General features: G+C 36.6%; 1 protein-coding gene across 2 annotated transcripts in view; it reads left to right on the top strand.

Moving 5' to 3' along the window:
- Positions 1 to 12,941, top strand: part of LOC123532428 (zinc finger protein 160-like) — a 64,109-nt gene extending 51,168 nt beyond the window's left edge. For both annotated transcript variants that reach the window (XM_053518406.1, XM_053518405.1), the window contains exons 11-16: positions 861 to 934; positions 2,760 to 2,816; positions 8,985 to 9,066; positions 9,581 to 9,703; positions 10,023 to 10,106; positions 12,638 to 12,941. In XM_053518406.1, coding sequence (XP_053374381.1) covers positions 861 to 934; positions 2,760 to 2,816; positions 8,985 to 9,066; positions 9,581 to 9,703; positions 10,023 to 10,106; positions 12,638 to 12,819 — 602 coding nt within the window. In that variant the 3' untranslated portion in view covers positions 12,820 to 12,941. The remainder of the gene's footprint in view (positions 1 to 860; positions 935 to 2,759; positions 2,817 to 8,984; positions 9,067 to 9,580; positions 9,704 to 10,022; positions 10,107 to 12,637) is intronic.
- The last annotated feature ends 920 nt before the right edge of the window (positions 12,942 to 13,861 follow it).

Below are 13,861 nucleotides of genomic sequence, written 5' to 3'. Positions count from 1 at the left end.
TCCGTTTCATCTAGCATCAATACCCCTTACTAGAATGAATTGATACTGATACAGATGTAACCTGTGACCATTCCTCATCTTCAGACATCACCTGACCTCAGTTTGACCTTGAGCTTGACCTCATTTTGGACTTACGTTGCTTTATATTGGCCATCTCTTGGTTGACCAAATGGGACCGTTTCGTCTAGCATCAATACCGCTTACAAGAAGAATTGATACTAATACAGATGTAACCTGTGACCATTCCTCATCTTCAAACATCACCTGACCTCAGTTTGACCTTGACCTTGACCTCACTTTGGACTTAGGTTGCTTTGTATCGACAAGGATGCCACCGGGGGCATCAAGCGTTTATTGAATGCAGCTCCTTGTTGTATGGTTCAGTAGGTCAAAGGTCAGGGTCACTGTGACCTCTAGACTGAAAATGTTTTTCCCTATATGATTAAAGAATGCTTTTGCTGTCAGTCTTCATAGTTAAGTTGCCTATTTTCAGTAGATTACCTTTTTTGTTTTTGAGGTCATATGGTCAGAGGTGAAGGTAACAGCATACATTACATATCCACTTGCCTCCGCCAGGTCATCATGTAAGATATAAGTGTTGAACAAACAGCTCTTGTATGAAATTTGGTTGCTCTAAATTCATTTTTGAAATTAGAATAGATTTCCTTAATTTTTCTCTGACTAACACTTATGACCAGTAATTCCATTTTCAGGGTGAACATTTTCAGTTTATTTCCACCTGTAAGTAAATGCCACCTGCACATAACAACAACTTGTTGGCTTTCCTGGGCATGGTCTTTATATACAGGTTTGACTATATTTAGATAATTGACATTAAGATTATTGGTTTTACTCTGCAGGAGAGCGACCGTATCAGTGTGAGGTGTGTGGAGCTGCCTTTGCTACCATACATACCCTTAAAGTACACAAGAGGGTATGTAACTTCAGTTTCAATGCTTATCAGATATTTTCATGTGATCAAACTTTCTGGTAATTTTAAAAACAGTCAAATTATGTTAGGTTTAAACTTTTGGTAAATTAACAGTCCTGAGTATTTAAAATCTGTGATTTTGCGGGAAATAACTTTCACAGAATAATAGAAAATGTGAAATAATGGAAAAGATAGTCGCAAGTATATGTTTTTTAAGTACTTTAAGACTTTAGTTTAAAACAGTTTTAACTTCCTTGCTTTGCTAATGTGATAAGGAAATATTTGTATTGTTTTTATGCCCCCTGCACGACCCATTGCTCGAATAGTTGGTACATAGTTGTCAAATGGTCCGGCCATCGGTCCCCTTGGTTTTCGATCAATGATTAAAGAACCCTTTGGTTTATGATTGATAATTGAAGAATGCTTTGGTCTACAGTCCTCAAGCTTAATAGGAAGATTGCCCTTGGTCAGAAAATGATCTTTTTTTAGCTCGACTTTTCGAAGAAAAAGTAGAGCTATTGTACTCGCCCCGGCGTCGGCATCGCCGTTGGTTAAAGTTTTTGATAAAGTCAAATATCTCTGTTACTATCAAAGCTGTTGACTTGAAACTTAAGATAGTTATTTACTATCAAAGTCTACACCAGGAGAAACAATCCCCATAACTCTGATTTGAATTTTGACAGAATTATGCCCCTTTTTAACTTTGAATATTTGGTTAAAGTTTTTGATAAAGTCAAATATCTCTGTTACTATCAAAGCTATTGAGTCGAAACTTAAAATACTTATTTACCATCAAAGTCTACACCAGGAGAAACAATCTCCATAACTCTATTTTGAATTTTGACAGAATTATGCCCCTTTTTAACTTAGAATTTTTTGTTAAAATATTTGATAAAGTCAAATATCTCTGTTACTATAAAAGCTTATGACTTGAAACTCAAAATAGTTATTTACTATCAAAGTCTGCACCAGGAGACACAATTCCCATAACTCTGATTTGAATATTGACAGAATTATGCCCCTTTTTAACTTAGAATGTTTGGTTAAAGTTTTTGATAAAATCAAATTTCTCTGTTACTATCAAAGCTTTTGATTTGAAACTTAAAATACTTATTTACCATCAAAGTCTACACTAGGAGAAACAATCTCCATAACTCTGTTATGAATTTTGACAGAATTATGCCCCTTTTTAACTTAGAATTTTTTGTAAAAATTTTTGATGAAGTCAAATATCTCTGTTACTATTAAAGCTTTTGACTTGAAAGTCAAAATAGTTATTCACTATCAAAGTCTACACCGGGAGACACAATTCCCATAACTCTTATAAGAATTTTGACAGAGTTATTTCCCTTTTTAACTTCGAATTTTTTTTACTGGCAAAGCTCTAATTCAGAGTTAAGCAATGAGAAAAGTTGAGCGCGCTTGTTTTTAAAGTCATTAGGTCAAAGGTCAAGGTGACAGTGAGCTGAAAATCAATTTCTGATCAATAATTGGAAAATTACATTCAGTCTGCAAACTTCATAGCATAATTACCTGTGTGTAGTGGAGGTCCAATACTGATTTAGGGGTCAGTTAGTCCAAGGTCAAGGTCATACTGAAAATTACTTCTGCACAATAATGAAAGAACACTTGAGCCTACAATCATAAAACTTTAAGGATTATTGCCAGTGTACAGTCAGTAGATTACCCCTATTATATTAGAGTTCTGGACTGAAAATGAAACAGGTCATCCAACTATTTTTTATTTAACTTCTTATTGAAATGATTTAAGACTGCATTTAACTTATGAGTTTTTTTTTCTGTGAACATTAAATTTTGTTTTCTTCAGATACATACAGGGGTTAAACCCTACAGGTGTAATTTGTGTGGTCATGCCTTTTCTCAGGTAAGAAGTTGTTTAACCCTTAGCATGCTAGATAAATTGTTGTCTGCTGGAAATGTCGTCTGCTAAAATTGTAAAGTTCATTCAATTTGCTCCAAAATTGGAAGAAATATTGTCAGAGTAGCAAACAGCTTGGAACCTGATCAGACGCCGATTTAATCGGCGTCTGATCTGGTTCCAAGCTGTTTGCAAAGGCTGTTAAATTCGCCTGCAGCAGGCTAAGAGTTAAACATTTTACTGCAATACTTCTATCAGATAATACCTAGTAGGGTACTTAAGGTCTTGATCATTACAAATCTGGAAAGTTACCATAAGACCTAAATATTGTTAATGTTTCATAACACTGTACATAAACAAATGGTACTCAGAAATGAATAGATTTGTTATATTTGTGATTGTTTTGGGTTCCATTTCCAGTTGCTCATGTTGAGCTTTTGTGATCATTTGATGTCTGCTTTTCATCCATTGTCAGTCAGTTGTCAGCAGTTTCTTTAAATCTCGTGAATAAAAAAGCCGATATTTACCGAACTATACAGAATAATTCTTGATTGGTCCCCTGTTCAGATTCCTTCTGTCATAGGGTCATTTTGGCCTTTTATGTCTACAAACTGTCATTATATCTGTTTATGTCTAATTCATGTCATAATGTCTATTTTTTAAACACCTATTTGGTTGCATGCAATTTCTTATGTAACTTTCTTCATTTCCCATTCTGTATTCCAAGAGAAAAATACTTGTATATTTTGACATTTCTCCTTTTGTCTTTTTCGAAACACATGTCTTTGTATTATTAATGGATATTATGTATTGATTCACCTTTCCATTTAGATAAAGCAGTAATATTACTATGTACTATGTGTAGACATGTGCTTTTGATAAAAGCAGTCTCTAGTTTCAAAACAATTTAATAGAAACGTCTCTTTTGGACCTTCTGCCGTATTTCTTTAGGTCTTTCTGCTTTGTTAAAAAACTTGGTGACCAGATGGAGGTGCAGAGATTCCTTATATGGCAATAGTGGCAATTTTGAGAAACTTCTTGACAGAAACTGCTGGGCTGGTTTCAAAATAATTTCACAAAAAATTTCATGAGATGAATTTTTACCAAATTTCCTCAGATCTGCTTGAAATTTTATCGCATTTAATTGCATGTCATTTTCCTTGTATGGATATATTTTAAACTGTAGAAATATTCTTGTAAAAACTTGCTGGCCTGATTTTGAAGTAATTTCAGAGAAAATTTATGTCTGTTAATATTGTTCAGATTATTAGTATTTTAGTGAAAATGAAAAATAAAAATAGAATGGTCAAATGCCATCACTAAAACTCTAGTTTGATTTTGAAATAATTTCATAGAAATGTTCCTCTGATGACCTACTTTCAAACTTGTGAAAGCCATCTTGATTCACTAAAAGCATGGGTGCCAGGGAGTAGCAAAATTTTCTGCATACTGAGACTCTATTGAAAACTTTGAACATCTCCCTTAGATCTGCAGGCTATTTTCAAAGCAGTTTGATAGAAATGTTTCTTAGGTAACTTTCTCCCAAACTTTTAATGGTTAGAACAGTGAAACTCAGGTGAGCCACCTAGGTTTGTGATTGGCCTCTTGTTTAAAAGTAAGTTAGAAATTGTATCATTCCTTTAACCCTTACCCTGCAAAATGTCTATAATGAACTTGTCCAGTTTTCATTTTGGACAGTGCCATTAACTGTTAAAAGGGGTGCTTACCAAAAAGATGCTGACTGAATGGCAAACAGTGCAGACCATGATCAGACTGCATGGATGTGCAGGCTGATCTCGGTCTGCACTGGTTGCAAAGGTAGAATCACTTGATGCCAGCAAACTAAGGTTAATGAATGTTGTTATTACAAAGATCTAAATCATATTTATTTAGCTTGTTTTTGTTTATCATTGCTATGTTTAGTGTAAGGTACATTGGTATTCAACACTAAACCTGGTTACAAGATAATCAACCTGAATTCTAAGATCAGTCACGGAATGCGCTGCTGTGCTTGGTTTAATTATGTCTCCCACCACACAGTGGTGTGGGAGACATATTGATTTACTCCTGTCTGTCTGTCTGTCTGTGTGTCTGTCACAAATCTTGTCCGCACTCTAAGTCAAACATTTCTCATCCGATCTTCACCAAACTTGAACAAAATGTGTTTGACCGTAAGACCTCGGCCAGGTTCGATAACTAGCCAAATCCGCCCAGGCATTTTTAGCTCACCTGTCACAAAGTGACAAGGTGAGCTTTTGTGATCGCGCGGCGTCCGTCGTCTGTCGTCCGTCCGTGCGTGCGTGCGTCCGTCCGTGCGTCCGTAAACTTTTGCTTGTGACCACTCTAGAGGTCACATTTTTCATGGGATCTTTATGAAAATTGGTCAGAATGTTCACCTTGATGATATCTAGGTCATGTTCGAAACTGGGTCACGTGCCGTCAAAAACTAGGTCAGTAGGTCTAAAAATAGAAAAACCTTGTGACCTCTCTAGAGGCCATATATTTCAATGGATCTTCATGAAAATTGGTCAGAATGTTCACCTTGATGATATCTAGGTCAAGTTCGAAACTGGGTCACGTGGGGTCAAAAACTAGGTCAGTAGGTCTAAAAATAGAAAAACCTTGTGACCTCTCTAGAGGCCATATTTTTTTATGAGATCTTCATGAATATTGGTCAAAAATGTTCACCTTGATGATATCTAGGTCAAGTTTGAAACTGGGTCACGTGGGTCAAAAACTAGGTCATTAGGTCTAAAAATAGAAAAAACCTTGTGACCTCTCTAGAGGCCATATTTTTTAGCTCACCTGAGCAAATGCTCAGGTGATTTTTTCTGATCGCTCGATGTCCGGCGTCCCGTCGTCCGTCGTCTGTCATCTGTCTTCGTCGTCTGTCGTCCGTCGTCTGTCAACATTTAGCTTGTGTATGCGATAGATGCTGTATTTTTCAATTAATCTTCATGAATATTGGTCAGAATGATAACCTTGATGAAATCTAGGCCGAGTTCGAAAATGGGTCATCTCGGGTCAAAAACTAGGTCACTAGGTCAAATCAAAGAAAAACCTTGTGTATGCGATAGAGGCTGTATTTTTCATTTAATCTTCATGAAAATTGGTCAGAATGATAACTTTGATGAAATCTAGGCCGAGTTCGAAAATGGTCATCTCGGGTCAAAAACTAGGTCACTAGGTCAAATCAAAGAAAAACCTTGTGTATGCGATAGAGGCTGTATTTTTTCAATTCTTCTTCATGAATATTGGTCAGAATGATAACCTTGATGAAATCTAGGCCGAGTTCGAAAATGGGTCATGTCGGTCAAAAACTAGGTCACTAGGTCAAATCAAAGAAAAACCTTGTGTATGCGATAGAGGCTGTATTTTTCAATTCTTCTTCATGAATATTGGTCAAATGATAAACCTGGATGAAATCTAGGCCGAGTTCGAAAATGGGTCATCTCGGGTCAAAACTAGGTCACTAGGTCAAATCAAAGAAAAACCTTGTGTATGCGATAGAGGCTGTATTTTTCAATTGATCTTCATGAATTTTGGTCAGAATGATTGCCTTGATGAAATCTAGGCCGAGTTCGAAAATGGGTCATCTCAGGTCAAAAACTAGGTCACTAGGTCAAATCAAAGAAAAACCTTGTGTATGCGATAGAGGTGGTATTTTTTCAATTGATCTTCATGAATTTTGGTCAGAATGATTACCTTGATGAAATCTAGGCCGAGTTCGAAAATGGTCATCTGGGTCAAAAACTAGGTCACTAGGTCATATCACGTAAAAACCTTGTGTATGCGATAGAGGCTGTATTTTTCAATTGATCTTCATGAATTTGGTCAGAATGATTGCCTTGATGAAATTAGACCAAGTTCGAAAATGGGTCATCTGGGGTCAAAAACTAGGTCACTAGGTCAAATCAAAGAAAAACCTTGTGTATGCAATAGAGGCTGTATTTTTCAACTGATCTTCATGAAATTTAGCCAGAATGATTACCTTGATAAAATCTAGGCTGATTTCGAAAATGGGTCATCTGGGGTCAAAAACTAGGTCACTAGGTCAAATCGAAGAAAAACATTGTGTATGCAATAGAGGATGTATTTTTCAATTGATCTTCATGAAATTTGGTCATAGTGATTGCCTTGATGAAAACTAGATCGGTTTTGAATATGGGTTATCTGAGGTCAAAAACTAGTCACTAGGTCAAATTAAAGAAAAATCTTGTGTATGCGATAGAGACTGTTTTTTTTCAGTTGATATTTATGAAATTTGGTCAGGTTGATTGCCTTAATGAAATCTAGGTCGAATTTGAATATGAGTCATCTGAGGTCAAAAACTAGGTCACTTGGTCAAATCAAAGAAAAAACTTCTGTATGTGATAGAGGCTGTATTTTTCAGTTGATCTTCATGAATTTTGGTCAGAATGATTGCCTTGATAAAATCTAGGTCGAGTTTGAACATGGGTCATCTAGGGTCAAAAACTAGGTCATATCTAAGAAAATGCTTGTTTTATCGCAAGAGACCAATTTTTTGGTCCAATCTTAATGAAAATTGGTCAGAATATTTGTTTCCATGAAATCACTAGGTCAAACATGTTTTACACTGTTATGGAGTGTTTCTTAGGTGAGCGACCTAGGGCCATCTTGGCCCTCTTGTTCATGAGATCTTCATGAATATTGGTCAGAATGTTCACCTTGATGATATCTAGGTCAAGTTTGAAACTGGGTCACGTGGGGTCAAAAACTAGGTCATTAGGTCTAAAAATAGAAAAACCTTGTGACCTCTCTAGAGGCCATATTTCTCAATGGATCTTCATGAAAATTGGTCAGAATGTTCAGCTTGATGATATCTAGGTCAGGTTCGAAACTGGGTCACGTGGGGATAAAAACTAGGTCAGTAGATCTAAAAATAGAAAAACCTTGTGACCTCTCTAGAGGCCATATTTTTCATGAGATCTTCATGAATATTGGTCAGAATGTTCACCTTGATGATATCTAGGTCAAGTTCGATACTGGGTCATGTGGGATCAAAAACTAGGTCAGTAGGTCTAAAAATAGAAAAACCTTGTGACCTCTCTAGAGGCCATATTTCTCAATGGATCTTCATGAAAATTGGTCAGAATGTTCACCTTGATAATATCTAGGTCAAGTTCGAAACTGGGTCACGTGCGGTCAAAAACTAGGTCAGTAGGTCTAAAAATAGAAAAACCTTGTGACCTCTCTAGAGGCCATATTTTTCAATGGAACTTCATGAAAATTGGTCAGAATGTTAACCTTGATGATATCTAGATCAAGTTCGAAACTGGGTCACATGGGGTTAAAAACTAGGTCAGTAGATCTAAAAATAGAAAAACCTTGTGACCTCTCTAGAGGCCATATTTTTCATGAGATCTTCATGAATATTGGTCAGAGGGTTCATCTTGATGATATCTAGGTCAGGTTTGAAACTGGGTCACGTGGGGTCAAAAACTAGGTCAGTAGGTCTAAAAATAGAAAAACCTTGTGACCTCTCTAGAGGCCATATTTCTCTATGGATCTTCATGAAAATTGGTGAGACTGTTCAGCTTGATGATATCTAGGTCAGGTTCATAACTGGGTCATGTGCCGTCAAAAACTAGGTCAGTAGGTCGAAAAATAGAAAAACCTTGTGACCTCTCTAGAGGCCATATTTTTCACGAGATCTTCATGAAAATTGGTGAGAATGTTCACCTTGATGATATCTAGGTCAAGTTTAAAAGTGGGTCACGTGCCTTCAAAAACTAGGTCATTAGGTCAAATAATAGAAAAACCTTGTGACCTCTCTAGAGGCCATATTTTTCAATGGATCTTCATGAAAATTGGTCAGAATTTTTTATCTTGATGATATCTATGTCACATGTGCTGAAAAACTAGGTCACTTTGTCAAATAATAGAAATAACGACGTCATACTCAGTTCAACACTGGGTCATGTGGGGATAGGTGAGCGATTCAGGACCATCATGGTCCTCTTGTTGAATTATGGCCGTTGAAATACTGATTGGATCCAATCGTCTAGGCCATCCAGACAAACAAGGCAGTTGTGAGCACTTTTCTCAAAAGCATCTCTAGTTTCAAATTAAAGCTCATGCACTTAAGTTTGAGACTGTTCTCAAAACTTAGATTTTATAATCCTTGATTCTTTTTTTTTTTTCCATCTACAGCTTGGCAACCTACAAAGCCACCTGCGTTCACATGGCGACAATAGACCCTTCCTTTGTACTCAGTGTGGATTTGCATTTAAAGGTTGGTATTTTACATAAATGTATAATTTTGATATTAAGATGTTGCCCAAAAAGATTTAATATACATGTATACAGAAAATGTTGAATAAAACACTATAAAGGTAGAGCAGCAGACTTCAAATATGGAGGCTGTGGTTGGTGTCCAGGTGTGAGCTGAACTTGACCACAGTCCCCATGTTGCTCTACTGAACCATGGGTACTTGTTACAAATATAAGAACCAGTCATTGAGCGTAATGAAGAAAAGTGTTAGGAACATTTTCTGCAGCATGTAAAATAAAATATATTTACAATTACGTTTGATAGATTAATTCACCTTTTCCTTCAATATCAAAATATAAATTGAATTTTGTTGAAAGGATTCATACTGCAGATTATCCTCTTGAGTAATTTACTGTGTACCTCATCAACTTCAGACAACTTACCATTTTTTCATCAAGTTCAATAAGGGTGTTTTTTCCTACAAAATGTATCTGGAAAGTACAATTTGTAATTCCTGAGTATTGTTGCTTTGTAGAAAAGTCACACCTTGTGGGCCACATGTTCCTTCACACTGGTGAGAGACCTTTCGCATGTACAAAATGTGACAAACGATTCCCAAATAAGTCAACACTGAACACACACTTGAGGATACATTTAGGTATGTATGGTAATAATTCTGTTTCCATAAAAGGTGCTAGTCAATAGTTTGGATGAAAATTTCATAAATCCTTCAATTGACTAGTTATAGAATGCATGTCTGATTTCGAAAGAAATGAAGACCAAAATTATGTAAAAAAGAACAAAACAAATAAAACTTTCATATGTTAAAAGCATCTCAAATGATTTACTTCTTTTTGAGTATTGTTTGTATCCTTTATTTGTTTCAATTCAGTTACAGTTATCTATATTTGATATCTTACTTCATATAGACCATTTTGATTGCTTGTCTTTTAAATGTATTCTGATTCAACTTATAGGAATAAAGCCTTTTGAATGCAAATACTGTGAAAAGCGTTTCCCTAGACCTCATCAATTAAGAGAACATCTTAGAGCGCACACAGGTATGTAACCATAGAAACTGCTGTTGTGTAACGGTTACTTGGGGGTGTCTTTAAACTTACCCAAGATTCATTTTTTATGTCTGAAGTTTTAACATGTAAATGTGAGTCAGTACCCTGAAATCCCGAAAATAAGCCGCGGCTTATTTTAAATTTTCGTAAGGATTTGGTGGCTTATTTTCGAGACCCGCTTATTTTCTAGTCCGGCGAACTTTCGAGTACATATATCCGGTGACGATTTAAAAACCGGCCTATTTTCGAGTGCCATTTATTTTTTCATACCGGTATTTGATTTTTAGTAAAAACATCGATATCGGTAAATACTTATACTTCTGACATAATTACCCATAGAAAAAGTTTTGTCTGGCCTAACAAACAAATACACCCAGTTGCAAAACCGTGGACGGATATGAATAACTTACACATAGGTGACAAACACCGCATTGTGTTATCAGTTTAACAGTTTTTAGGCTTTCTTATATAGCGTATAATTACATGTACAGTGGTGTTTTACAAGTTGTAAACATGGAAACGCCAAACAAAGTCGTAGGAGCTATACGCGGAATTTAAACTGAAAGATGTGGCTCATTACAAAACGTTAAAAATTGTCAGTTGGAAATGTTAAAAATAAAGTAAAAGACACAGCTCGACATTTTAACATCATAGAAGAAACTAATTTTAGACGTTGGTTGAAAGCTCAGGCGGACATTAAGAACTCGCCAAAAGGTTCTAAAAGTACGGTTGGGTCGGAGAGTTTTATTTCCAGGCATGGAATCTCAGTTACATCAAGAATTTCTTGAAATCAGACAAGAAGGGCGGAAAACAAAAGCCCGGTGGGTCAAATCACGTGGGAAGGAACTTGATACAAAAAGGTGAACGCTATTTTGATACGCTTACTTATGAGCCCTTTTTGCCTGTAGTGAAATGGTGGCTTATTTTCGAGACCGGCTTATTATCGAAACCGGCTTATTTTCGGGATTTCAGGGTATTTGAACAAAATTTTGAAATTGTGTCCTCTATGCCATCAGACACCACAGTCAGTGTAGTACTGATCTTCTCTGCTTACCCTTTAAACAAAATGAGAATGTGAAAGTAGTCTTCTTCAAAAGCTAGAAAAGTCACCATGTGACCTAAACTGTGTTTGTATGACAACAGCAGTAAAAATTTAATGTTTAGTGGACAAAGTGGTTAAGTGGTTATGTATGCCGAACTGCAAAATCAGGGGTCAGTAGTTTGATTCCCCGCTGTTCAAAATAAAATACCAACAATCTTTAGGATGTGACATTAAATCGAGGTATTTTAAGGTGCTTTACACCTAGCATGTTAGACAAGTGAAACCTTCTAGAGCTGATAATCATTTGTATCTTATGCTTTCCTCAAACTAATATACTGTAAAGTAATTCAATTTCATGGGCATGAAATTTCGTGGTTTTGGTCAAAATGGCAATTTCATGGGGATATGAATTCGTGGATTTTAAATTTTGAACAAAAAATGAATGGTAATTAGCTCACCTGAGCACATAGTGCTCAAGGTGAGCTTTTGTGATCACCGTGTCTGTCGTCGTCATTAACAGTTTGACTGTTAACACTCTAGAGGTCACAATTTTGGCCCAATCTTAATGAAACTTGGTCAGAATGTTGCCCTCAATAAAGTCTTGGACGAGTTCGATATTGGGTCATCTGGGGTCAAAAACTAGGTCACTAGGTCAAATCAAAGGAAAAGCTTGTTATCACTCTAGAGGTCACAATTTTGGTCCATTCTTAATGAAACTTGGTCATTACTCTCTTTAAAATCTTGGACGAGTTTGATATTGGGTCATCTGGGGTCAAAAACGAGGTCACCAGGTCGATTCTAAGGAAAAGCTTGTTAGCACTTTAGAGGCCACATTTATGACTATCTTCATGAAACTTGGTCAGAATAATAACCTTGATGATCTTTAAGTCAAGTTTGAATCTGGGTCATGTGGGGTCAAAAACTAGGTTACCAGGTCAAATTAAAGGAAAAAGTAGTTAACACTTTAGAGGCCACATTTATGACCATATCTTATGAAACATGGTGAGAATGTTAATCTTGATGATCTTTAGGTTAATAGGTCAGGTGATCGATATAGGGCCTTTATGGCCCTCTTGTTTAACTTGTTCATTGGGATTAAATTTTGTTGATAAAATTTTGTTGATTGACTTGACCATGAAATCCACGAAAAATTAGTCCCCAACAAATATTAACGATTTTACAGTAGGTGTGGAGGAGTGGACATGGGCAACCGGTGATGGCTCTAAAGAAACTTTGATAAACACACACATGTATGCTTCAAGATATACTGTAGATTGGTAAATGTTTGCGTCACTTTTATTTCGCAGTTTGGTAGACAGACTAATGTGAAATAACATGGTTTGTTTTCCTGCAAGAAGAAAATAAGGATAAGAAATGCTTTTCTTACATAGTGTTACATACTTATTTTCACTACGTTGTAAACATCTTGTGTTTGTTAATGTTGAAATCAAAATATTGATATTAGTGTTGTTTATTTCAGGGAACAAAATAGTGTGCAAGGTGTGTAACCACGAGTTCACGCACATGAGCTCCTACAAAACACACATGAAAATTCATGTTGAAGGTGAGAGGTACCAGTGTATGAAATGCGGGAAAAAGTTCGGGAGAAAACGGAACCTCAAACGACACTTAGAAATGAAAGCCAAACCTTGTTCACTATAATTGTTTAAAGGATATTTCTAAAACTTTTTTTGACAACTCCTGATCGTTATGATGGGTTATTTAGTCTTGGGCAAACCAGTTTGTATGTTTTTCTGCTGCTAATTTAAATTTTTAAACTTGAATTAAGTTAGTTTTATGATATAACTGTATTTAACTGGTTTATTAGTCCCCTACTGGTTAAAAACCAGTTTCGGGGACTATAGGAATGCACTTTTCCGTCATTCCGTCCGTCCGTCCGTCTGTCCATCCGTCCGCAATTTCGCGTCCAGTCCATAACTCTGTCATCCATGAAGGGATTTTAATATTACTTAGCACAAATGTTCCCCATGATGAGACGACATGTCGTGCGCAAAACCCGGACCCCTAGCTCAGAGGTCAAGGTCACAATTGGAGGTCAAAGGTCAACAGGGCTTTTTTCCTGTCCGGTCCACAACTCTCCAATCTTTGAAGGGATTTTAGTATTACTTGGCACAAATATTCCCCATGATGAGATGATGTGTCATGCGCAAATCCCGGACCCCTAGCTCAAAGGTCAAAGTCACAATTGGAGGTCAAAGGACAACAGGGCTTTTTAGCCCACCATCATCAGATGGTGGGCTATTCAAATCACTCTGCGTCCGTGGTCCGGCGTCCGTCCGTCCGTTAACAATTTCTCGTTATCGCATCTCCTCAGAAACTACCAGGGGGATTTTGACCAAACTTTGTCAGAATGATGTATTGGTACCCTAGTTGTGTCCCCCTGAAAATCAGACTGGTTCAACAAATTTTTAGTAAGTTATGGCCCTTTGTTTATTTCTATAATTTACATAGATTTATATAGGGAAAAACTTTGAAAATCTTCTTGCCCAAAACCACAGAGCCTAGGGCTTTGATATTTGGTATGAAGGATCATCTAGTGGTCCTCTACCAAGATGATTGAAATTATTTCCCTGGGGTCTAATATGGCCCTGCCCCGGGGGTCACATGGTTTATATAGACTTATATAGGGAAAAACTTTGAAAAACCTCTTGTCCAAAACCACAGGGCCTAGGGCTTTGATATT

The sequence above is a fragment of the Mercenaria mercenaria genome, chromosome 11 (assembly GCF_021730395.1).
Source record: "Mercenaria mercenaria strain notata chromosome 11, MADL_Memer_1, whole genome shotgun sequence".
Classification (NCBI taxonomy): Eukaryota; Metazoa; Mollusca; class Bivalvia; order Venerida; family Veneridae; genus Mercenaria; species Mercenaria mercenaria.
This window is presented reverse-complemented; position numbering and strand designations above follow the sequence as displayed.